Source organism: Astatotilapia calliptera, chromosome 23, assembly GCF_900246225.1.
Source record: "Astatotilapia calliptera chromosome 23, fAstCal1.2, whole genome shotgun sequence".
Lineage (NCBI taxonomy): Eukaryota > Metazoa > Chordata > Actinopteri > Cichliformes > Cichlidae > Astatotilapia > Astatotilapia calliptera.
This window is the reverse complement of record NC_039323.1, coordinates 11,298,267-11,321,302: the sequence shown is the minus strand read 5'-3', so window position 1 is coordinate 11,321,302 and position 23,036 is coordinate 11,298,267. Positions and strand designations below refer to the sequence as shown.

Genomic DNA, 23,036 nt, shown 5'->3' with positions numbered 1-23,036 from the left:
CAGCAGAGCTCAGCTGAAGCAGTAAGAAAAATAAAGTAATGGAGAGAAGGTAGAGCTCTGGATTAGCGGTGGCTCTCATGAGAGAGAAGAGGAGAATGGGAAAGGATGGAGGAATGAAGGTCTTGAGGGAGCCTGAAAACCCAAAGGGAAAAAATGTGTGAGCAGAAAGAGGAGGAGGCGCATCGGAGGCATTTGCTTTTCCCTAAAGGCTGACCTTTGGGGAGTGAGTGAAGGACGGAGGAGTAAATAAAGTATAGACAGACTACGAGAAAATAAACAGCACCCATGGGGACTCTGAGGGAAGCAGCAAGGAGGAAGAGGAGACAGCTTGGAGGAACTCTGGAGACTACCAACACACACACAGACTTCCCTTTGGATGTGGGCAGGAGACCATATTTACTACAGTAAATACAGAGACAAGTGTGTGTGTGTGTGTGTGTGTGTGTGTGTGTGTGTGTGTGTGTGTGTGTGTGTGTGTGTGTGTGTGTGTGTGTGTGTGTGTGTGTGTGTGTGTGTGATTGCACAGTTTCTGACTGTGCAGCAGTGTTTATCTAAGCAGGACTGCAGTGACTGTGGGCCTCAAGCAGCTTCTGACTTCTTGCATTATGTCATATTGCTTTGCAAATTAGTGCAGCCAGAAGTAGAAAGGTATGAAGCTTAACTGCCTCCACAGAGAATAACCAGCGATTAAGGAGAGATTTCTTCTTCGCAGTAAAAGATCATCTTAAAAGGAACCATGTGGAGTTTTTGACCTCTGGAGGTGCTTTTAAAGCAGAGTTTTGATGGGTCATTCTCCGGTGGAAGGAAATATCAGCAGCTGCGGTTCGTTATGTGCAAGAGTTTGTAAAGACATTCAACATCACTGCAAAACCTGAAGTAGTTTTTTGTGCTACGTACATTTTTACCTCTACCGTGGTGTGAAATTGTATAATCAGTACAAAATACAGCACTTTCACTGGTTACAGCAATTAGAAAAACTGGTAGAATATCATCAGTCCAACCTCGTTTACTTCAGAAAGTGTCTTTTGTGTATACTAGGACAAACCCCATGAGATACATCATCCACTTTTGAGGGAGGAAGGTGGGGGCGGCGTTTAAGCATATTTAGTATGTGGGCTCTAAAATCCTATGTGGCCGGACTTCTGGAGAGTTACTTTATGCTTACCGGTTCTGTTGTTAAAAGTTTGAGGTCAGTCAGTCCCTGCTGCAGTTTACTGAAGAACCACTTTTCTTTATTAAAAAATTTCTTAAGGTTTTACTTGAAAAAGGAAAGAAATTCACTGCAAACTTATGACAGATCTTTGTGGAACATCTGCGGCACTGACTGCTAGCGTTTGACTTTAGATGAGCAGTTTGACCTGCAGCACAGCTTCCCCTGACTTTGGAGTATTTTTACACTTATGCATTTAATGCTTTTGTCTAATAAATTCTATTTTAAAATGCTTGTTTGTGCACAGCTGGAACAGTTGCTCAGAACTAAAATCTGTGTGTTACAACTGTCAAAAGTAAAACTACATGAAAATCTCATAGCTTTCATACCTAGATTGTATCATTTTCTAAGATTTCAAAACAGACTAAGGTATTTGGATTTTTAACCATCTCACCTCGTTCATACTAAAGTGACTGGAGCTAATACTCATAAAACTGACTTTTAATCGGATGTAAATTCATGCACTCCTGCAGCAGCTTCCGGATGTAGGCGTAACTGGAGGTCTTGGACAATGGGTCAAGGACTTTCTTTAAAACTAACCTCCCACAAAAGAGTCCACATTAAAGAAGTGCTCTCTGATTGGGTTCCTTTAAATACAGAAACCCCTGCAGGGCTTTTATTCCCCCCACATTTTTCATTTCACACCAGTAATTTCCAGATATTTAATCAAATATCACAATGACATGACATTAGTGGGGCTTTTCCATGAAAATAATGATGGCTCTGATTATTTTAATCAGAATTCTAAGTTGGAAAAAAATTGGTCTTATTCACCTCAGTGCTTAAATGAGATTATAAACCAGCACACACAAATAATATGGATTTACAGTGTAGGAAAGCAAGCCAGGGACTGCACTGAATTCAGAAACCGAAGGTATTGGAGGGAAAATGGATGGAGAGCGTCCTTGGTTTTAATATCAGTATGGGTACTTGACTTTGGTGAAAAGAAAAAAGCTGACAGCAGGGAAGATAGTCGGCCACCAAATGACCTTTACAGTGCGGCTCTGGGTCGAGACAGGAAAGCCCTGTTAATTATTAATCACACGAAACATCTCCTCCACCATGAGCTTAAGTTTCGCCCTTTAGGGTGATGCTAAAGAACAACCCTTTTAAAGAAAAAGCTCTGCAAAGGTTCTTTTATCCTACATGTCATTAATATGGTGTGAATGCACAAACTGTTGTGTTTAATCGTGACGCTTTTATCTCATCTGAAGATGTTTGTATTGTGCTGGGTGAGAACAAAGGCGACTTTCATGCCTAGACAAAGATGCTTGTTTAATTCTGCTCTATTTAAAAGGTTTGAGGGAGATAAGTCAAGATCTTTAATGAGGGCCGGGCCTGAGATGCTGATCACAGTCCTCTCTTGCGGCACATATTTCTTTTCATTTTATTTAAAAAACCTCTTATTATGTCTGTGCGCTTGAAATCTGATCAGTGAGACTTAAAACTTTAGCTTCTGCTGATGGGAAAAAAAAACTTTAGAACTGCTTATAATCTTAAATTTATATTCAAGGCTGAAATTGATCCCAACCAAACGAAGGAACGTTTCACAGAGACATTATAAAGAGTGCAAAACAAGGCAAAGTAAGGTGAAGGTCAATAAGCTATGGGACAGTCTGAGGTGCAAGGTGGCAGCATTGGATAGCCTGAAACATAATGTCCCAGAGGTCTTCTATTGGATTTAGGTCAGACAAGCATGGGGGCCAGTCAATAGTATCAATTCCTTCATCCTCCAGGAACTGCCTGCATACTCTCACCATATAAGGCCGTGCATTGCCGCGCAGGAGGAGGAACCTAGGACCCACTGCATCAGCGTAGGGTCTGACAGTGGGTCCAAGGATTTCATCCTGATACCTAGCAGTCAGGGTGCAGTGGTCTCTGCGTCCCTCTGTGGATAAGCGTCCCAAACCCTCACAGACCCACCACCAAATCAGTCAGGTTGATATAGGCAGCATAACACTGTCACAGTTTCTCCAGAGCCTATCGCATCAGTAAAAGGATCTGGAGTGGTGGATCTGGCAATTTGATGTTCTGTGACAACGGCCAGTCGGCTCTGCTGTGCTGAGATGTACACACCAATGATCTGCTGGAAGTCCTTTTGCAGCTCTGGTAATGCTCATGCTGTTCCTCCTTGCACAGAGGAGCAGATACCGGTTCTGCTAATAAGTTAAGGGTCTTCTACGGCCCTGTCTAGCTCTCCTAGAATAAATGCCTGTCCCCTGAAATATCCTCCATGTTCCTGAGACTGTGCTGGGAGACACAGCAAACCTTCTGTCAATAGCATTGACAGGCCATCCTGGAGGAGTTGAACTACCAGTGCAATCTCTGTAGGATCCAGGTTTGGCCTAATGCTACCACTAGTGACACTGGTCCTACAGCTAAATTCAAAACTAGTGAAAAACAGTCTGAAAAGATGAGAAGTAAATGTCAGTGGCCTCCTCGTCTTTATTTGTCCAGTTTTGTTATGGTTATCTCATTGATGACCCTCTAGTGCAGCTGTTGTTAATGTAATAAACACCAAAGCAGGTGAAACTGATTAACAACGCCCTCTGTTAGTTCACTGACCAGATCAGTGACCACTCACACTGACAAGTGCTCCTGTAGGTTTTTTAAGCAGTGTATTTATATTGTAGTCAGATTCAAGGACAAAAATCAATCTATGTAGCATTTACAAGAAATCCGTCTTTATGAGACATCTGCCTAACCCAGTTAGTCACAAACCTTCAAGGATGAAGTTTGACCTCACGTTTTGTTTTATTACTACAAAAAACAGATAAAAATAGTGAGATTGAACTGAGTGCAGGCTGCGTGTTTCTGTGTCAGTGTCAATCGCAGTGTGAAGTTACCTCTGAACTAAAGAGACCCTAACCTTTTAGTGTTGAGGGTCAGCGCCTCCAAAAAGGGCTGTGGAACAGCTCCCCAAACTGTGCACACATCACTGCTTCACATGGGGGGAAAAAAAACCCGGCAGCTTCCCGCCAGCGTCAGGGACAAACAGGGCATGGAAACACCCACAGCAACAGCAGGGAGAGAAGAGCATGTTAGTGGCAGATTTCTCATTAAATGCAGACATGCAAATATTGTATTTATGCTTTTCTGCATAAGTGCATGAGTCTGTGTAGCTGGCTGTGAGACAGGGAGCTGAGCTTGACAGATCCAGAGCCATGCAGGCAGCTTCAATGAAGTGTTAAATAATTGATTGTTCCCTGGCAAAAAGAAAAAGAAAAAAGAAAGGAAGTAGCAGGTCTGTGTATGTGTGCGTGAATGTTGCTCGCACTATATGATTCCAGCTCAGGCTGTGAATGAATTCATTAATTAAATCAGGGCTAAACCAAACCCTGTAGACGAGTACAAATTCCCCTGCTAGGTTAGCTAATTAAATCACAGTAATTATTTATAGTGCAGTCATAAAGTTAAATTAATGTTTAATTTTAAGTGGGGAGGTGTGTGTGTATGTGTGTGTATAAGACAACAAGAGAAGCACAACACTGCAGTGTTAGAAAGGAGGGCGTCACAGAGAATAAAATATTTTCTCATCCTGATTAGAAAAACAGCGATGAAAGGCCTCGGTGTTGCAGGCGACAGTAACATAAATGAAATTAAACAGTACACAGAACTCGGTGGCAGCTCAAGGATAGCACGCAACAGCTGAGATCATCCATCAAATGAAAGCTTTTAGCACAGAACGAGCTGAGGCAGCAAAGGACGGTGCAGGTGAAAATCAGTCACAGATCTCAGTAAAGCTGAGCTCTGCAGAAATGCGAGCGAGTAAAGAGGGCAGCTGCAGCAGAGAGGACCGAAGGAACATGAAGTAATCACAGGAACGTTAAGACCAGGGAAGCAACAGATTAAACAGCCTGAGCAAACAGCGCACTGACTTATACTTAATTATAAGATGTCAAAAAACATTTGTCCAGCGCTGTGACAGACTGGCAGCTTGAGGTCATCATCATCCTTGTTGCGCTCTCATCTCTTGCTCACCCACACACACACACACACACACACAAGTCTGAGCAGACAGTGGAGACATTTGTCTGTGTGAAAACAGGCTCAGATTACTGCAAAGGTATAATATCGTGGATTATATTTAATCAAAAGACTGGAGCCAAAGTCCACCTGGAAGCATTGCTAGTTTGCAGCCATGTTAAAATCGCTTGCAACACTTGGGGAATGACACTGTACATCCGTCATGTAGAGCAGCAACAGTTAATTAAGTTATATTGCACATTAATATTTAGAAGCAGCATACAGTACTGTATGCAGTGTTGCAGTGTTATCGGTTTCTGTTTCAGTGTGTATTCAATATTTTATTAGATTAGGCCGGTGTAAAATTTTAGCAGTTGCGGAAACAGGTATCCAAGGTGTTTATGTTGCCATGGCAGCAAGATATAGATGATGTCGGCCTTGGTTTTGAGGGAAGCTCCCTTCGACGGCGTTCCTTGGGCTTTTCTGACGTTTAGCGTTCCACGCTTCCTGTGTTCTCCATCCTCCTGTCTGTGACCCTGAAATCAATCTCAGTCTGCCACCTTAAAGGATGACTCAGCTCCTCTCCCGCATCAGCAGGAGAGAGGAATGAGGAGAGAAGAAGCTAGCTATGATCATGGATGCACAGGTGTTTTTACCCTTGAAGGACAAAATCAGTCTTCAGCCATGTTACACAAGCATTGATCCTATGGCAGCTCGATGATTGGATGCGCTGCTATTAGCGTAACACCTCTGACACGCCAAAACATGATGGTCACGTTGCCTCCGTTCCTCTCTCTGTATGTCTCGTCTTCATCTCCTTTGCTAAGAAAAGAGAAGCATGGGGTGAGGAGGTGTTTATGCAGAATGCGGACTAAAACATAGCTTCAGTACTTCTACTTGGACCCACAAAGCTCAGCTGCTCAGAGTGACTGATGTGTTTCATATGCACAGAGGAAATGGCAACAAATATGAGGTACAGTCACCACTAGTCGCCATTAATCAATTCTTTTTTGGTTTGGGATGTAGATCATTTTGCAGTGAATGCACGAAACAATGATTATCTTGCCTGTGGTGACTAAAGCCCGCACCTTTAACTTAAACGTTTGCAGCCCACAGCGATTGAATATTAAACACTGCAGTTAGTGGAAGAAACACTGAATGCAAATTAAGTGTTGGCTAGCTGTGTTTTCCCACCGTGCCCGCCGATGCTCCATACAGCTCCTATAAATCCAACATGGCAACCTCCGATGTTTTTAATGATGTGAAATTGTGATGATTGGTTCCCCTGAAATGTTTTTTTCTGCTGTATTGCTATTTGCATCGTCTGCTCCTGCTGATAGGAAAGACACAAGGCTTTACACTGACTGCACCTCTGCAGTTGAATACACATCATAATTACAATCGCCACCTCTAGCCCCAGCAGACTCCGTCCACCCTACCCGCTGTGAGAAAAGATGTTAAATCGATTTCTTTTTCCTACACCCAAATCATGCACACTGAGCTTATTAGAAACCGCTTATTTCTTATTTATGCCACGTCCACAGCTATGTCTTATTTTGCATTTTCATTCATTAATCCTCCTGCAGTTCATATCTGACACAAACTTAAACTACATCTTTACATTTCTGATATTTTACATTGCTTTGGCAGGTTCTCTGGCACACATGCAAAGTTAGAGCTGCCATCTGTTTTGCTGAAAAAATAATTCCTTAATGTTCACTTAACAGCAGGAGATAAAGGAGCGCATTAGATTTGTTTCCTCTATTCTGGATCAGGCGTTTTATGTGATGATGAGAAAGGAAGTAAAAGGAAAGCTTCTCCTGTGCTCACCCTGGAAGGTCAGGGTTGACTGCAAGTGGTGGCTATTGAGCATCTTTCTCAAAGACAGCTTCACGGTGACATGTGTGGGGACATGCCAAGCGTACGTGCAGGAGAGAAATCTCATCCTTGTCCTCGCTCTGTGGCCTGTGTGCCACTGGGGCAGCTAATGAGCAATGTAAAGTCCAGCCAAGCTCTCAATCTGCTGCCCACAACATCACGGCACACCGAGTCCGGGCACAAAGCCAGGACTCATACAAAGTGCCGGACTGTCACGAGCACCCTGTGTATACGCTTCCTAGCTCCGGGCTATGGGTGGGTTTTCTGTTATCCCTGTAAGAGCAAAGACGCAGCTGACATTTAGGTGTGTGTGTTTGGAGGCAATCTGTTGTGAATTTAACAGTGAGTACACAAAGGCCAGGGAGGTATTGATTACTTTTTAGCTCCTTTTGGATTGAGATGCTAGTGTGCCATTTAAGTGTGTGAGCGTGTGTGTGTGTTACTCCACGTGTTCAGACAGAGCCATCTGTTCCAGTCTATAGATTTAATGTATTATCCACTCTCACTGTCAGCACTGGTGCCTTACAGTACCTGCTTTGGAGTTAAGTTCTGCAGCCGTGCCACTGAAATTAAATTTAAAAGGTCGCACTGAGAGTATGTGAGTGTGGATTTTTGCCAAATGCGTCTACAGTAACTTGCATAAATCGTTGAATTTGCTTCTTCCCGGAAGATTATATTGGTTAAATCTACTCTCCATCATCTGAAGTGTGCAGACGAGCTTTTTTTTTTTTCAAAGAGAGCTCAGACAAATAGCTTTATTTATTCAGCAGGGAGAAGCCTTTGCTCCAGTCTTATCTGAAGGTAATGACAAAACTGTCTGTAGCCGTCACAAACACGCCGGCCGTGATTAATCCACCTCCTCTCTCCTAATCCGATCTCAAGTCCACTGTGTTTGTTTTGTCTTCAGTCTTAACAAATGGACTGTCCAGTCCGCCAAGAGAGAAGTGGACTCGTAGAAAATAAAACAATGTCAGGGTCAGCTATTGATGAGCCCCGCAGGCAGCGAGCAAGCCAGACAAAAAGAGAGATATCAGGAGGCGAAGGTAGCAAGAGAAGAAGAGAACAAAAAAACTCTCTTCCCTTGTGGAAAGTCGGCTCTAAAAGTGAGCGTTGCTGAGGAGCGGTGTGGAAAATGTGATCACGGTTTCAATTTGAAGCTGTCAGGAGTAAATAAGGAGTATGTGGCTGGAAGGCATAGAGGGCAGGATTACTGAGCCTTGCTCTGCTGTGGCTCATTTCCACCTTTACTAAGAAAAAGAAGGAAAAAGAAAACACCCAAAGAGTGAGAGACTTTAAACTGCTTAACTCCAGCAGGCAGAAGGATAAGCCGACAAAAATATATAGATTCAGTATATAACACTGCAAGTGAATCATGGTGAAAACTCGTGAGCTAAATGTGGATTATTATGAAGAGAATTGTGCATCGTTTTAAGCTTGTGCTTCTCTTTCAGAAAATCAGCTGCAGATGTGATGTCATTCTTTGCAACTTCTTTGCCAACACAAAAATAACTTGGATTTTTTTTTTTTTTTTAAAGCATGCAGCATCCTGCAGAATGCGTCAGCAGGGATTATGGGAGCTCGGTCAAAGTGATGCTGAGCAGTAAGTTAGAAATCATCCATATGCTTAGCACAGGGGGATAAACAGGTCAAAGGACAAAGCACAGGTCTGCCCTCTCAGCATTTCTCTGACTCATATTTAAATGCGTGAGGTCAAGTGTGACATAAAAATTGCACACTGAAAATTGGACATCAACACTGCTTGTAAATATCTGGAGGCAGCGGTTGCTTATAAAGGCTCTTCTGAGCTTTCCATGGCATTTATTTATGCTTATTGAGATAAGCATGCAAATATAAGCAAGCAAATATTGTCCCCAAACCAAATTATAGCACATCAACATCCCCAGAGTATCCTCATCTTCTGGCCTCACGTATGCAACAACAAAAGCTTCTGATTTCCTGTTTGTCGAGAAATCTTTAAATGCAGATGAACTGCAGGCAGCGAAAAGAAGTGACACATCTCTATCTGTGCTCATCGCTTTAGGCCTAGAATACGGTTCAGGTACTTTTATCGAATGATAATATGTGTGAGGCGCGTGCATACGCTTCCCATATTTAATGTGGCATTAGATCAGCGAGTTCACACAATAGCCTCCCACATCGTATGCAGATTGAAGCAGAGCAGAGGATTGTGGGTGGATTAGAAAGCTCTGGGGTTATGCTTCTCTTTTACTGTGGTTTCCAGCCAGCTTTAACAGCTCAGACAAGAAGAATCCAAATCGCTACAGATCATACGAGCAAACGAACCAGGGTAGATACAATAAAAACCAATTAGATGTGCACAAAAGGAGACGTTTTCAATGTTTCGGCTTTGGCAGAGTAGGAAAAAAAATCTTATCAGTAAGTGTAGATTTCACAAATTGGGTTCTTAAAATTACTTTAAGAAGGCAGAGATATCACGTTCTCCCTTCAGCCTCTGTTGCCCCGCTCGTGACTTTCACATTGCACTGCTCCAGCTGATTATGTATATTTAGCTCCAAGCGGCACGTCTCGAACAACAGGATAAATACTTCTTTCATATTTGCATTTTATAGGCACATTATGGCACCAGTGGTCAACTGCAGGAGGAAAATATCCATGACAGGCTGATATTTCTTGCTGACCGCTGCTTGTTAGCGCTCAGGCCAGAGAGCCGATTAGGATGGGTGGCCGGTTGAGTTAAGCCGAGCGCTGCGATGCACACAGCTTAGATAAAAATCGCTTTGAAAGTCAGAAAGTGAGTGGGAGCGATAGCAAGTTCACCAAAAGAGGATTTGGGGGGGGTGGCATAATCAAAAGTTATGCAGTCACTTAAAGCCCAATGGAACAGGATGCCGTGACAAACTAGAGTGGTTTGGTGTACTTTCAGTGTCTTAATATATTTCAGAGAGGTGGGCGAAAAGATAAAAAAGGTTTTTCCATTGTTCCCGTTCACTCTGTGTCACCACATTGTTCTCACCTTATTTTTAGACCTGTCAAATGACCTGTGCTTTGGTGCCTCCAGGTTTCAGAGGAGCGCTCCCTGCCCGGCAGTTCATCAGTTGTGCTTGTGTGCCTCTGGCTACTCATTTCATGCTTTTTGTGTTATGTAAGCAGACTGTAGCAAAGTAGCACATCTACAGTTGCCAGGTTCTCTGTCTGCTCCTAATGCTGCAAAGCTACTCTGACTCCATCGCTTCATCTCTCTCTCCCTTCTTTCTTTCTCTCTCTAAGGGCAGGATTTTAAAAGCTCACCCTCAGCCCTAACAAGTATCAGCTCACTCTGTAGGCTTTAGTCTTTTTCTGTGTGACATGCTCATTTCTGTCGTTTTTACCACAAAATCTTGAAATTCGAATAATAAACAGAGAGGCAGTGGCTGTCAGTTTGTTCCTGGAGACACCAAATGGGCTGTTGGTCCTAAAGGCCCATCGCAGTCAGATCAATCAAACAGCTGACAAACCATCTGATGGATGGGAGGCGTAGTGTCAAGAAAAAAAACAGTGGCGAGACAGCCAAGGTGAGGAGAAATGAAAGGCCATTAAACGCTGGAGTCTCCAGAGAAATATATATACATATATATACATACATATATATATATATGTATTACACACACACACACAAAGCAGTGGAATACGTGGAGATTGTAGCCTTCGGCTCTTTGAGTTGTTTCAACCTCGATGTTGAGAATCAAAGGTCTTGCCTCTTGGTTTAATTTCCTGTTGCTTCTCCAGTCGCAGATATCATCAACACCAACAACAGCCTCGGGAGGTCTCAGAGTGAAAGGATACATTCATATAGCACTTAGATCACACACGCACACACACACACAGATCTATGTTTTGGATCTAAAACAAGGCTAGGCTTTACGATCACAAAAATCTCCAATATCTCCGATATTGAAAGGCCATTTGTAATTAGCTGAACTCCTGATGGAAGTTCTCCAGCATGCTACAGTTAGTCATGCAGCAGCCATGAAACATGCGTGTCCGCGTGTGGGTGGAAATAAATGCATACAGTGAACAAGGAGCGCAATTCTGTGTGAAAAGACGACAAATCTTATTTGTTCCACTGGCCACATCAAGGATGTTTAGGATTTGGCTTGCTCTGTGTGTGAGAGAGCGGGAGAGAAAGGTCTCACTGTGACTAAGAGGAAGCTTAACATTCACTCTGCATGTTATCAGCGCTGTCACTCAGCTGTGCCTGGCACATTCTCAAAAGCACAGGACTACGCTGAGCTGCGGGGGAAAACATAATGACAAACAAAACGACAGCAGAGAGTAAACCGCAGAGAACATCATCCCAGAACTGCCTCGACATCTAGGAGAAGCGACGTGTAATTTCTCCATGATACATCGGGTTATCTAACTGCATAATGAATAGTATTTTTCCTAAGATCCAGCAAAAATCATCTGCGGTGGATGTTCAGCTTCCGACAGCAAAAGCTTTAACCGTCCTTTTATTTATCTGTCCTACTTCTGCAACCAGCATCATCAATACGGAGTCAACACAAACTGTTTTCACCCGAAGAACAAGAAAAAGCACAGAAATGTGGGTTAATTGGACAGCTGGTAATTGGAGCGTATTAGTCCCTTTGCTGCCACAGATTGTATTCTGTGGGAATAGGAAAGTGGGGCATTTTGGAGAATCTCAAGCTGTTTACAGCCTGAAAGCACTCTGCTGATGAAGGCTAGAGCATGTAGAAGTCTGGCATTCAAAACGGGAAACGAATATCACAATCAAAACATCAAATCAAAGAAACAGTTGGTTTTCCTTTCCATCTAAAAAAGAATGGCAGTGTCAAGCAGAACTAAGCATACAGATCAGACAGCAGGGCTTTAAATGGTTTCCACACCTGGGATTAAGGTGTGTATGTGTGCGTCCCTCCCCAGGGTGTCGCAGTATCTCTTAAATTAAGCCGTTTGTTTTAGAAGCATTGAAAGGCCAGATTATGTTCTGTATGCTGGGATCTAAAACAACTGTGTCTCATGTTACTTGATATCTTTAACTTGCTGTTGTCATTCACCTCACCTGCCGACGCCAGATCTCCCCACTGCAATGGTGTAGTGCAAGTAAGCATATTTACTCAAACACAGAGCACATGATGCTTGTTTTTTTGTTATTTATGGCCACTTGGGAACAGTAGATACGAGCTGTGAGCACAGCACAGACGTATCACCTTCTGAAAATGAGCTGTGAGAGCTGTGAGAGTGAATGAAAACAACAAAATTACAGAACATCTCAACAATGGTGCAAAACAGAGGTGGAGATTCAGGTGGTAATTATCACACTGTCATTTTCTATCATCTCACTCTCATTAGATAGATTACTATAGTGTTAAAAAAAAAAAAAAAAAAGAGGGTATATGTATAACAACAACGAGAATCAACCCCACGGGCCACCAAGACCCACATGTCCATCCTAGACTCCTTCTTGTTCCGCTGCTCTGTTCTTATTCCAGGAGTTGTTGATATCCGAGAGATGGGCACAAGATGTTCTTTAAATTCCCCCCTGTGAAAAGGTCACGGTGACGATGCAATGTTGCAAAAGGGCATATTTCAACTCATTCTGTGACTATTGTAGTTTTGGTGGTTGCTCCTAATCAAGTGGCAGGTTGCCATTAAAGTAACGAGCGAGTGAAAACGAAACGTATTAGTGAGTAAATGTGAAACAAAGTAAAGTTCAAAAGAAAAAATGACACACAATGACACAAAACAACATTCTAATGGGGCAAAGGGGTAACCCTCCCCTCCTGCAGAATTTAATGCTCTTTAAACGAGTCGTCAGGTGTCTGGTTTCATTATTCATGCAGCAGGTACGACGGGGTATGAGTGTGAAAGGAAAACCGCTTTTCCCCTTCTGATTTCTTATCTTTTCTACATTTGTCACACTTTCATGTTTCAAGTTGAATAGGCTTTAATATTACAGGAACATAATTCGAGTAAATACAAAATGCTGATTTTTTTTTAAACAATTTAATTTTTAAAATAAATTCAAACCTAACTGTGTGAAAAGGTAACTAAACATGGTAACAGCTGTGCCGTCCTTGGCTGCCAGAACTGCAATCAAGTGTTTGTGATACGTTCTTTCACATCACTGTGTAGGAATTGCAGCACTTTTCTTTGCAGAATTGCTTTAATTCAGCCACACTGATGAAGTTTCTTTTGAATCATCCAAGCGTGCTTGAGCTTCAGGACATGAAGTAATGGCCGGACATCCTCCTTCAGGGTTTTCTGATATGGAGCAGAACTCATGGTTCCCTCAGTTACAGCGAGTCGTCCTGAAGCAGCAGAGCAGCCCAGACTATCACACTACCACCACCCTGTCTGCCTGCTGCTGGGATGTTCTCTTTATGAAACGCTGTTAGTTTGATGTAACGGTACTCAAACCTTCCAGAAAGTTCAGCTTCTGTCTCGTCAGTCCACAGAAGATTTTCCAAAAAGTCTTACCTTTAAGCCTTGTTAAATCACTAATAAACTGTGGCCTGATCACTGTCAGACCTGCTGAATCACTTAAATAGAAGCTGTCTCACAAAGTGAAGCAGGCTAAAAGGTTTAAGGAAACAGCTGAGAAACAAAGTCACTGACATCCATCAGTCTGGAAAAAATTACAGAGACATTCCTGAGGCTCTGGGACTCCAGTGAACCACAGTGAGATCAGATATCCGCACATGGAGAAACTGGGAACAGTGCTGAACCTTCCCAGGAGTGACCGGCCAACCAAAATTCACCCAGGAGGTCACAGAAGAACCAGAACAACATCTGATGACCTGCAGGCTTCGCCTGGCTTTGTTAAGGTCAGAGGTCATGACTCAACTATAAGAAAGAGACTGTGCAAAAATGGCCAAAACATATTTTAAGCACATATAAAGACATATTACTAGAGGTGAAATCAGACAGAACAAAAAAGTATCACCACATAATATTTTACTTACTATTCTTAACATTTAATGCAGAATAATTATTTAATGAATTTATTGCTTTAAGCAGCTGTTTGAGCAGTAATCTCACCATTAATGATCAGTCTATGTTTCAAATTCATAAATCAAGCGAAAGTAACTGTTAAAATCATCTGTGTACAAAATATGTGAACAGGTGGAGTCAATGTTGGCAGCATCAGAGGAAGCAGCTGTCCCTTTTCTAACCTGGTAGAATATAAATCCCATGTGTCTGTCTCGAAACCAGAAGCCGAGGTTATAGTTGACTGGCAGCAGAGAGGAGTGAATAGAAGGAGTTCACCCTCAGATAGAGCTGAAGAAGCACACGCTCACAAAACCTGATTTTACAAACATGAAATAAATTTGGTGTAAAGATTTCAACGTTGGGAACACAGCAATTTTTTTCTTTTGAGAGTTTTTCAGCCCAGAAACTCCAGTTTGTACCTTTACGCTCTGCTCTCTTCTTAAAATCACAAAGATAACCCTGCTCGTGGCGCTGAGGGGACCAATGCGGGGTTTAAAAGCTGCTGTTAGAATCTTAGTGTGAACGTGGAGCCGCGACCTCTGCTGCCGTTCAGGATAACGGTGGGTGGAAAGTGTCAGAGCGTCTTTATTCAAGAGCTGTGCCTACTGTCAGTACAGGTTTGAGATGCTGACATTTAGGAGTAAGAAGATTTTATACTATTCAGCTTTGACTTTGACAGAGTTTCTTACTCCCACTCACAACATGCTACGAATTTTATATTCTCAAGTAGCCCAAAATGCAGTCGTATAGTTTATTTTAACAATATTTTAAATACATTGCGCTGTTTAATACTTCTTCGTCACTTACTGGCCTTTTTCTAAAGAAAAATAGACTTGGTAGAAATAGGCAATCAAATTAATTTTAAAAGATATTCAATACAAATACCAAAAGTTTTATATTTGCAACAGTCGGGAGCAGCTTACAGCACTGCTCAGTGTCAACGATAGAGACAGAACACATTAAAAAAAAAAGCAAAAGAGTTACTTCTAATATCCTCTAAGTCTGTAACGAGTCTAACACTAAAACAGAGCTACAGTATCTATGCTGCATTGTTGTTATTCTGCATCTACCTGCTAATAAAGTTTATCCAATACATTCACTGACGAAGTGCAGGTTTGACACCGTGCCCATGAATAATTGAAATCTGCTGTATAAACTCTTCATGGTTATACTTCATATTCAAAACGTTACTCTGGCTTGCAAAATCACATCCAGACCAAAAAAAAAAACCCACGAGGTTTTACAAAAAACTATGAGAGCGCAACAAATTTTTTAAATTCATTTTAAAAAAATGGATCTGAAAACTTTTCAAAGCTCAAATCACTGTCGTCCATCTTGTTTGGTATGAACTGCCTGATAAAATTTGACGTTTGACCTTTTCAACTCCATCCAGCTTTTTGCGAGCCGAAAACGCCACGACTCCTGCAGCTGGTGCAAACAAATTAAATTAAAGAGTCAAAGGTCAAACCACTCAGAGCAGGAAGTCGTCTGCACTGCAGATCCCGATCGTGAATTAAGATCTACAAGCTGTCAAACTGAGCCCCCTCTGCACACATACCACGAATCCACCAGTGGTCACGTGTCTTGTTGGTCTCTGTGCTCAGAATAGCATCCTAAATGTGTAAATGGATTTGCTCACTGCCATCAGCGGGGGCTGGCATCACACACTTCGAAGGCCCGACACAATTTGCTGGTGTGACTCAGAGGTGTAACCGACCTCAAGACAGACAAGGACTATCGCAACACAGATAGAAGCAGAGGCTTCAACTCCAGCCGGACTGTTCGAGAGGCACGGGGAGACCTAAAATACTATGATCCAGATGATAAGATGTGGTGAAGCTACCCGGTGACTCCGGTGGACTTTGAGGATAAGCTGGCCTCTGACGGTTCAGGGCACCAGATTATGATGTAAAATTATGTGAGGGGGATAAAACAGCATTAAGGAAATGAAAAATGCTGCCATGTCACATTATCCTTACTGGATTGTTTTGTTCCAGAAAGCCGACTTGATTTTGAGCGACAGCTCCCCAAGGCGGGAGCAAAAGTCGGCCCTTCGCTCATCCATCAGCAGCAGATCAACGCCGCTTTTACAAAATCTGCTCTTTCCTCTTACTTTGAAACTTTTTGAGAACCCTCACAGTCCCGGGCATCAAAGTGTATGACTAACTAAAGGCTCTGTCTGTCTGCTTCATTTTTCATGCCTCTTTTCTTGCTCTGCTGCTCTGAAGATGATGGATGCTCCTGAAATCTACGGGGACAGCTGGTCATTAGGCTTGAGGTAAAGTGAATCACGCTGCATGACTGTGCTGCGGAGGGTGCGGAGGGCCAGCAAAGAACGCTACAGAGAAAAAGTAAGAGACAAGGGAGTTGGTTTGAGCAGTCTTGTTGGCTGACATTACAGAGTCACATTGTAATGTGGCAGATAATAGCCCGCAGGTCAGGCTGGAGGCCTGGAGAGCAGCCGGCACCTGCTGCCATTCACTCAAGGTGACAATAAGCCAATGTCGTCAAGTCCTAGATACGGCTCTGCCTCTAGGTTTGTGCATTTCAGAGAGGTTTTCAAACCATCTGTGCTGCTCACATAAATCCGGTAAAAACAAAAATAAATATGAAAGCACCTACCGCCTGCAACACAGCCACCCTGCATCTGAACTGATCTTCTCTACAAATCATACTGCATGCAACCACCCGTTACAGAACAAAAGCCCCACTATATTCTCTGCATGAGCCAAAAAGTCTTTGTTCCACAGCAGGTTTGAATATGCGAATGCATTTTTTTTTTTTTTTTGTCCCTTCCAGACTTCATGATTTTTACCTTGCACTTGAAAGGCAAAGGCAGAGCTTGTGCTTTAAAAGCAGGTCTCCAGCTGGCTACAAACAGCAGAGATAGAGGTCGATGCTCTCTAGTGCTGCCTCCGCTGAGCGGTCTACCCTTCAAACGTTCAGACAGCCATGAGAGCCCCAAGAGACCATAAGTTCCTGTTCTGTAGCCAGCTCTCACTGCTGCTGCCCTTCCTGAAAACGCGCGCACGCACACACACACACACACACACTAAGCGTTTAATTCACATCAGTATGTGAAACTTCAGCGAAGCTGCTTTTGCACCCCAGCATCACAGGGTGAAAAACACCTCTGAGGGAAGGAAAAAAGGAAGTCACAAACTTTACTGCCAAAACAACCTCGTGTGTTTTTAGGAATTAATTGAAGGCAGCTGGATTTTTTGGCACCAACAAGCAAATAACTGATCTACCCTGGATGTGGCACCTCCCTCCAAGTAATTTAACTGTAGCACAGGTCACTGCAAGAGGGGAGAAAGCACTTAAATGTTTACTGCTGTTTATTTTTTAACTTGCAAATGATAAATTTAAAGTGAAGAATACCTGCCCTCTCTAATAATCATTAGACCTCAATGAGCTCCAAAAAAAAAAAAAAAAAAAAAAAGATCAAAGAAGGCGGCAGCTTCGCAAACTGAATTTTCAACAGCCAAACATACAGTAAAAACTTCAGAAAGAGACATTTGAGGAGGCAAAAATCAGAGCAGAAAGGGCCAGGACATCCTCACTTCTAGCACGGGTTCAGTGTGCTACGGTGCACTCCGAGTCTGTTAAAATTTCCAGGTCAGGCTTTTACTTTCCCTCATCAAAGCAGACACTGAAACTGAAAGAGCAAGAATTCAGTTGTTTTCCAAAGTGAATTCTTTATATGACTAATAAGTGGCCTTTATGAAGAAAACAGGCGGAGTTCCCCATTTCAAATTACAGCACAATAACAGTTCAACACAGTGTTACTTTGAAGAGTGCTCCTTCCTCCAGCCTCGTTCGCATCCATCCAGGGAATGAAAACTGGATAAAACCCAAAAATAAATGAAACCATTAGCGAGCTGATCCGCTCCCCCATTACTGACAATGCAAAATCAGTACAGCGGCAGCTCATCCGCGTGGGAGCAGATTGTTGAACAAGTACCGGTTCAGTCATTTTTCAAGAGGTTTGCAGGGCTCTTCACAGCAGCCTGCCATCAGCTTCTGTAAGTACACCTCACACTCAGCAGTAAACAGAGGGACCGTGCGTGCACACGGATAGAGGTTCGGCTCTGTGGGCAGCAGAAAATGACACTCGTCAGCCTCTTATGAGAGCCACATGACAGCAGCCGTCCCCCTCACCGGCAGCACAGTCAGATGTGAGCGCTGTGGTAACAGCACTTTTCTGCTTGGATGAACTCGAGTCAAACAGCTGAAAGTCACCTGCTTTAAGTCAAAAATAGTCCTGGTTCATCTGCCGTCACGGTTTGAAAGTGTCACACCTTTGATGTGCATGTCAGACATGAATTTTTGAAACCTAAGCTAAAATCCTTGTCTTTAAATACATGCATATCAACAGTAAGACTGCACACATTTTGTACTAAGAAAAACTAAGCCGACAGCTCAGAGGCTGATCAGAACCTCACTCGTGGTGAGTCCTATATAAAAGACTCTAGCACAATGAGTCCAGAGCCTTCAACCTTCAGCTTGCCCATTATTGCTTGCAATGTTTAGTACTGATCTTGTAAAGGAGAAATATTTTAAAATACACCTGCACAACTGAAGTGCCTTAGATGTTTACAGATACGACATCAACATGAGGCTGCAAGATTTGAAGACCAGTGTGAGCATCTTTTAAGTGCAAGCTACCAGCTGCAGAAAACCTACCCTACTAATATTCTTCAAGTTTAGTGCAGAACATTTGCAAACTTGCAAGGTTTGTGTTCATGTTGTGCCGTACATGAACAGTAACATGTCCAAGCTGAAATCCAGTTCCCCTTATGCTCCCAACTCTAGTTTTATGTAGCACTACTGCCATCTGGTGGTAACACACAAGCAGGCCAAGGCAAAGGAAGGCAAGGCAAATTTATTTGTATAGCACAATTCAACAACAAGGTGATTCAAAGTGCTTTACAGAGACATTAGAAACAAAAACAAATAAAAAGCATGATTTAAAATTGATTAAAACTAACTAACTAACTAACTAAACACACACATTTCAAACCTGTTCGCGCGATCTGAACCCTTATCGTAAGGGGAGCTACCAGTCCTTCTGTGGACGAGCTACTTTCTATTTTAAATTCCCTGAATTTAAAATACTCTCTAGACCCAGTCTAGACCCAGCTGGGGAGCTACCCAGAGCTCTAAACCCACTTAACAAACAAACAAAACAGTATATAAAATCAAAACAGATAAAATCAGAACAGTAGATAAAATCAGTAGTTAATGTAAGTTTTGAAATTTAAGCTTAACAAACAAAACAGTATATAAAATCAAAACAGATAAAATCAGAAATAGATAAGATCAGTAGTTAGTGTAAGTTTTGAAATTTAAGCTTAAAAGTGTGGATTTGGTGCTTTATTCAAATGCAGCTGAGAATAGGTGAGTCTTCAACCTGGATTTAAATAAACTGAGTGTTTCAGCTGATCTGAGGCTTTCTGGGAGTTTGTTCCAGATATAAGGAGCATAAAAGCTGAATGCAGCTTCTCTGTGTCTGGTTCTGACTCTGGGAACTGATAAAAGACAGGATCCAGATGACCTGAGGGATCTGGAAGGTTCATACTGGGTCAGGAGGTCACTGATGTATTTTGGTCCTAAACCATTCAGAGCTTTATAGGCCAGCATCAGAACTTTAAAGTCTATCCTCTGACGGACAGGCAGCCAGTGTAAGGACCTCAGAGCTGGACTGATGTGGTCCACTTTTTTGGTCTTAGTGAGGACTCGAGCAGCAGAGTTCTCAATGAGCTGTAGATGTCTGACTGATTTTTTAGGTAGACCTGTAAAGATGCTGTTACAGTAATCAAGCCTACTAAAGATGAATGCATGGACTCGTTTTTCCAGGTCCTGTTGAGACATCAGATCTTTTATCCTTGAAATATTCTTGAGGTGATAGTAAGCTGACTTTGTTATTGTCTTAATGTGTTTTTCTAAGTTTAGGTCTGCATCCATCACTACACCCAAATTTCTCGCCTGGTTTGTGGTTTTTAGATGTATAGATTGAAGTTCTCTGGTGACCTGTAATCGTTTTTCTTTGGCGCCAAAGACTATTACCTCAGTTTTGTTTAGTTGGAGAAAATTGTGGCACAACCAGTCATTGATTTCCTCAGTGCATTTACCAAGAGCCTGTACAGGGCCTCGGTCTCCTGGTGACATTGTGATATATATTTGTGTGTCATCTGTATAGCTGTGGTAGTTTATTTTGTTGTTCTTTATAATCTGTGCCAGTGGGAGCATGTAAATGTTAAACAGAGGGGGGTCCCAAAGGGATAAAGTTTTATTGAATTATGAAATATAAACATACAAGAACAACCTGCAACAAAGACACTCAATATGACACGCTAAACAGCAGGGCAGGAGACTTCAGGAGTGGGCACATCAACTCCCTGTAGAGACAAGAAAGCTGAGCCGATTCAGCCGTTCAACAATTCGTTTACAGAACCGTGCCGCCACTCAGCTCACCGTGTTCACGTCGTCAATGACGACATCCTTCTCCGAAACCTCAAGGTCACTTTCTGTGTCATTGTGCGAGCGGTATTCTTCACTCTCCGTCTCTACAGAGCTGGGCTTTAAAAGAAAGGAAGCGGCCATGTTTTAAGATGCTCTTCATGTCTGTAACTAAAATTAAAGCCACAGGCTAAAGAAACCAAGCGTGTGGTCTCTGGAGTGAGTTTTACAACTTTAAATTTACAGCTCTGCATAAAACTAATGGGGGAGAAAAATACACAGCAGAGTTTGCTTCCTTGTCTCCCCCCCCGCACAATACCAACCTCATAGTCAGGGTCAACCTCAGGTCCATCATCGTCAGCAGCAAGCTCCTGAGAGAGCGCCTCCACCCAAGTCTGCTGCTCCTCCACATCATCGTCCTCCTCCTCGTCATCTACGTCATCCTGTTTTCTCTTACTGCCCTTTCCACAGGGCTTTGCAGGAGACACTCTGATTTCTGTTCACAAAGCATGACCTTTCATGATGCAGTGTTCACTCAATTTCAGAGAAAACTTTAAAAGTTAATTTATATTTAAACCTTCAAGCAGGAGAAAAACACTTTAATTAAATCATGTACAAGAGTGTCCTGCTCAGAGGGGACAACAGTACAATCATAAGTTCCATATACTGTATGGCACATCCAAACACTACTTAAGCACAAACAATATAACACTTATAAACTTCAGGATCAAAGAATGAATACCTAGTGAAAGTAAACTGAACTTGCCACGAGTGTCTGAAATTCTTAAGTTTTGTTCAGTAAGCGGCTGCAGAAGGCCAGACAACTTTTTAATTACACATAAGGCTGCTTAGTCAATCAGCTTTTTAACAAGAGGTTCAGATAAATATTGTTTTACTGCTGAATTGCTCAAACCGTTTGTTTCATGATTCTAAACAGAGTCCCTCAGTAACTCTAAAAACTGAAATATTCTGTAGGCAAAGCTGCAAGCCAGCAGTTGTGTGTCATTAACAGTTGAAGAGTCAAAGGTAAAACGTAGAGCCAGTACAAGTACATTTGGCCCCATTTTCAAATTCTTTTCTCTACTAATGTCACAAACTGTCATCTAATTGTCTCCACTGACTTATTTTAAGTATCAGCCGTGTCTGAACAGTGTGACAGTGGGATCAGTCCGTGTCCTGTTCATATTATTCGACAAAATAAACAACATGCACCTACCTGGGGACAGGGACAGTCCGATTCTGCTGGACACCGGATAGCCGAGGGCACTCTGCATCCAGCGGGGCAGGACGTACAGCAGCAGGCGGGTGACCCGGCTTAGGCGCTTGCGGCCTGTGAGGCTCTGGCGCCCAGGGCTGGAAACCGTGGGGTTAACGAGGACGTTTTCCTTTGTCTGCCGTAAGCCCAGCACCCACCAAAAGCCGCGGTATGCACGCACCTGCAAATCAGAGCAATGTTACTTTAGCTAAAGCTGGAGAGAGGGGTGTAACTTTGTCAGCTACGTACAACGATGCCAAAGGGCCAGAAGAGGCCGCGCAGCAGGGAGGGAAGCACCCCGTCTCTCCTCACAACTCTGTCCTGCAGGTAAGTAGACACGACCGGTGAAAAAACAAAACACAAACAACCTTCCTGCTAGTGCGAGAGGACCCGAGCAGCTAGCAGAAGCGAGAAGTCCCCCTCTCCTTTACCTCAGTATTGTTAGTCTGGACCCGGACCTGATCCTGCCCCAGCTCCACAACTTCGCTGACGCCCTCAAGACTCATTCTTCTGCGGGCTAAAACCTGAAGCTGGAGGGCTGCGATAGACCGAGGACGAACTGAGAAACCACAGCTTGTGAAGGAGTTAGAGCATGAAATGTACCCTGAAGCGTCAACGCTGCAGCCAATCAATGCAGACAAATGCACCTGCTGCAATCAGCGCGAGCCAATGAGCAAATCGCCAATTAACCTCCATCAGGCCAAAAAAGGCGGGCAAAACGGTTTGGGCTGGGAGGGATCACAAACGGGTTATAGAAAACTTAAAATGCAGCCGTGAAATATACACGTGTCTCTGCAACTGAAAAATATATATGTTTTCTATCAGCGCTTAAACATGCGATCTGTAAGTCAAAGTTTTGGGTTGTAATCTCAAAATTTCTGCTACATAACTTGAATTTCGGGGGGCCAACTTCTTGTTATTTTTACATTACTAAGTCTAAGACCAACGCTAAAATTTACTTCAACCCCAGTTTAGTTAGAAAGTTGAAATGTATTATTTTATTTATTTTTTAAAATGTATTATTCATTTATATCTCTGTCGATATAAAGCGGTCAGGGGGTGAAGGCCGGGTTCTTGAAAGATGGGAATAAACCATACTGGCCCCGTTAACAAAGACTGCCTCCAGACTGCAGGGAACTGTGCTACTGTTGGTGGAAGAGTGGATGTAAGATTGGGGACTCTAAATGTAGGGACAGTGCAAAAGGTTGGATGTCAAAGGTCGGGTGTGATGGAGGCAGATGAAGCACTGTGGTGAGTCCTAAATAGAGCAGCTGAAAGAAGGAGAAGGCT

At 42.8% G+C, this 23,036-nt stretch overlaps 1 protein-coding gene across 4 annotated transcripts; it reads right to left on the bottom strand.

The window, feature by feature from the left end:
* Positions 1-20,303: 20,303 nt before the first annotated feature.
* On the bottom strand, positions 20,304-22,327 carry org (oogenesis-related gene). 4 transcript variants are annotated; one of them, XM_026160263.1, is made up of 6 exons: positions 22,178-22,326; positions 21,996-22,067; positions 21,708-21,927; positions 20,815-20,987; positions 20,507-20,611; positions 20,304-20,447 (listed from the first exon to the last, which is right to left on the bottom strand). In XM_026160263.1, the coding sequence occupies exons 1-6, from the start codon at positions 22,250-22,252 to the stop codon at positions 20,373-20,375; spliced, it is 720 nt and encodes a 239-aa protein (XP_026016048.1). In that variant the 5' UTR covers positions 22,253-22,326; the 3' UTR covers positions 20,304-20,372. The 4 variants fall into 4 exon arrangements, with proteins under 4 accessions (XP_026016048.1, XP_026016049.1, XP_026016050.1 ...); XM_026160264.1 differs by having other exon boundaries at positions 20,304-20,430; XM_026160265.1 differs by having other exon boundaries at positions 21,708-21,882.
* Between the last annotated feature and the right edge of the window lie 709 nt (positions 22,328-23,036).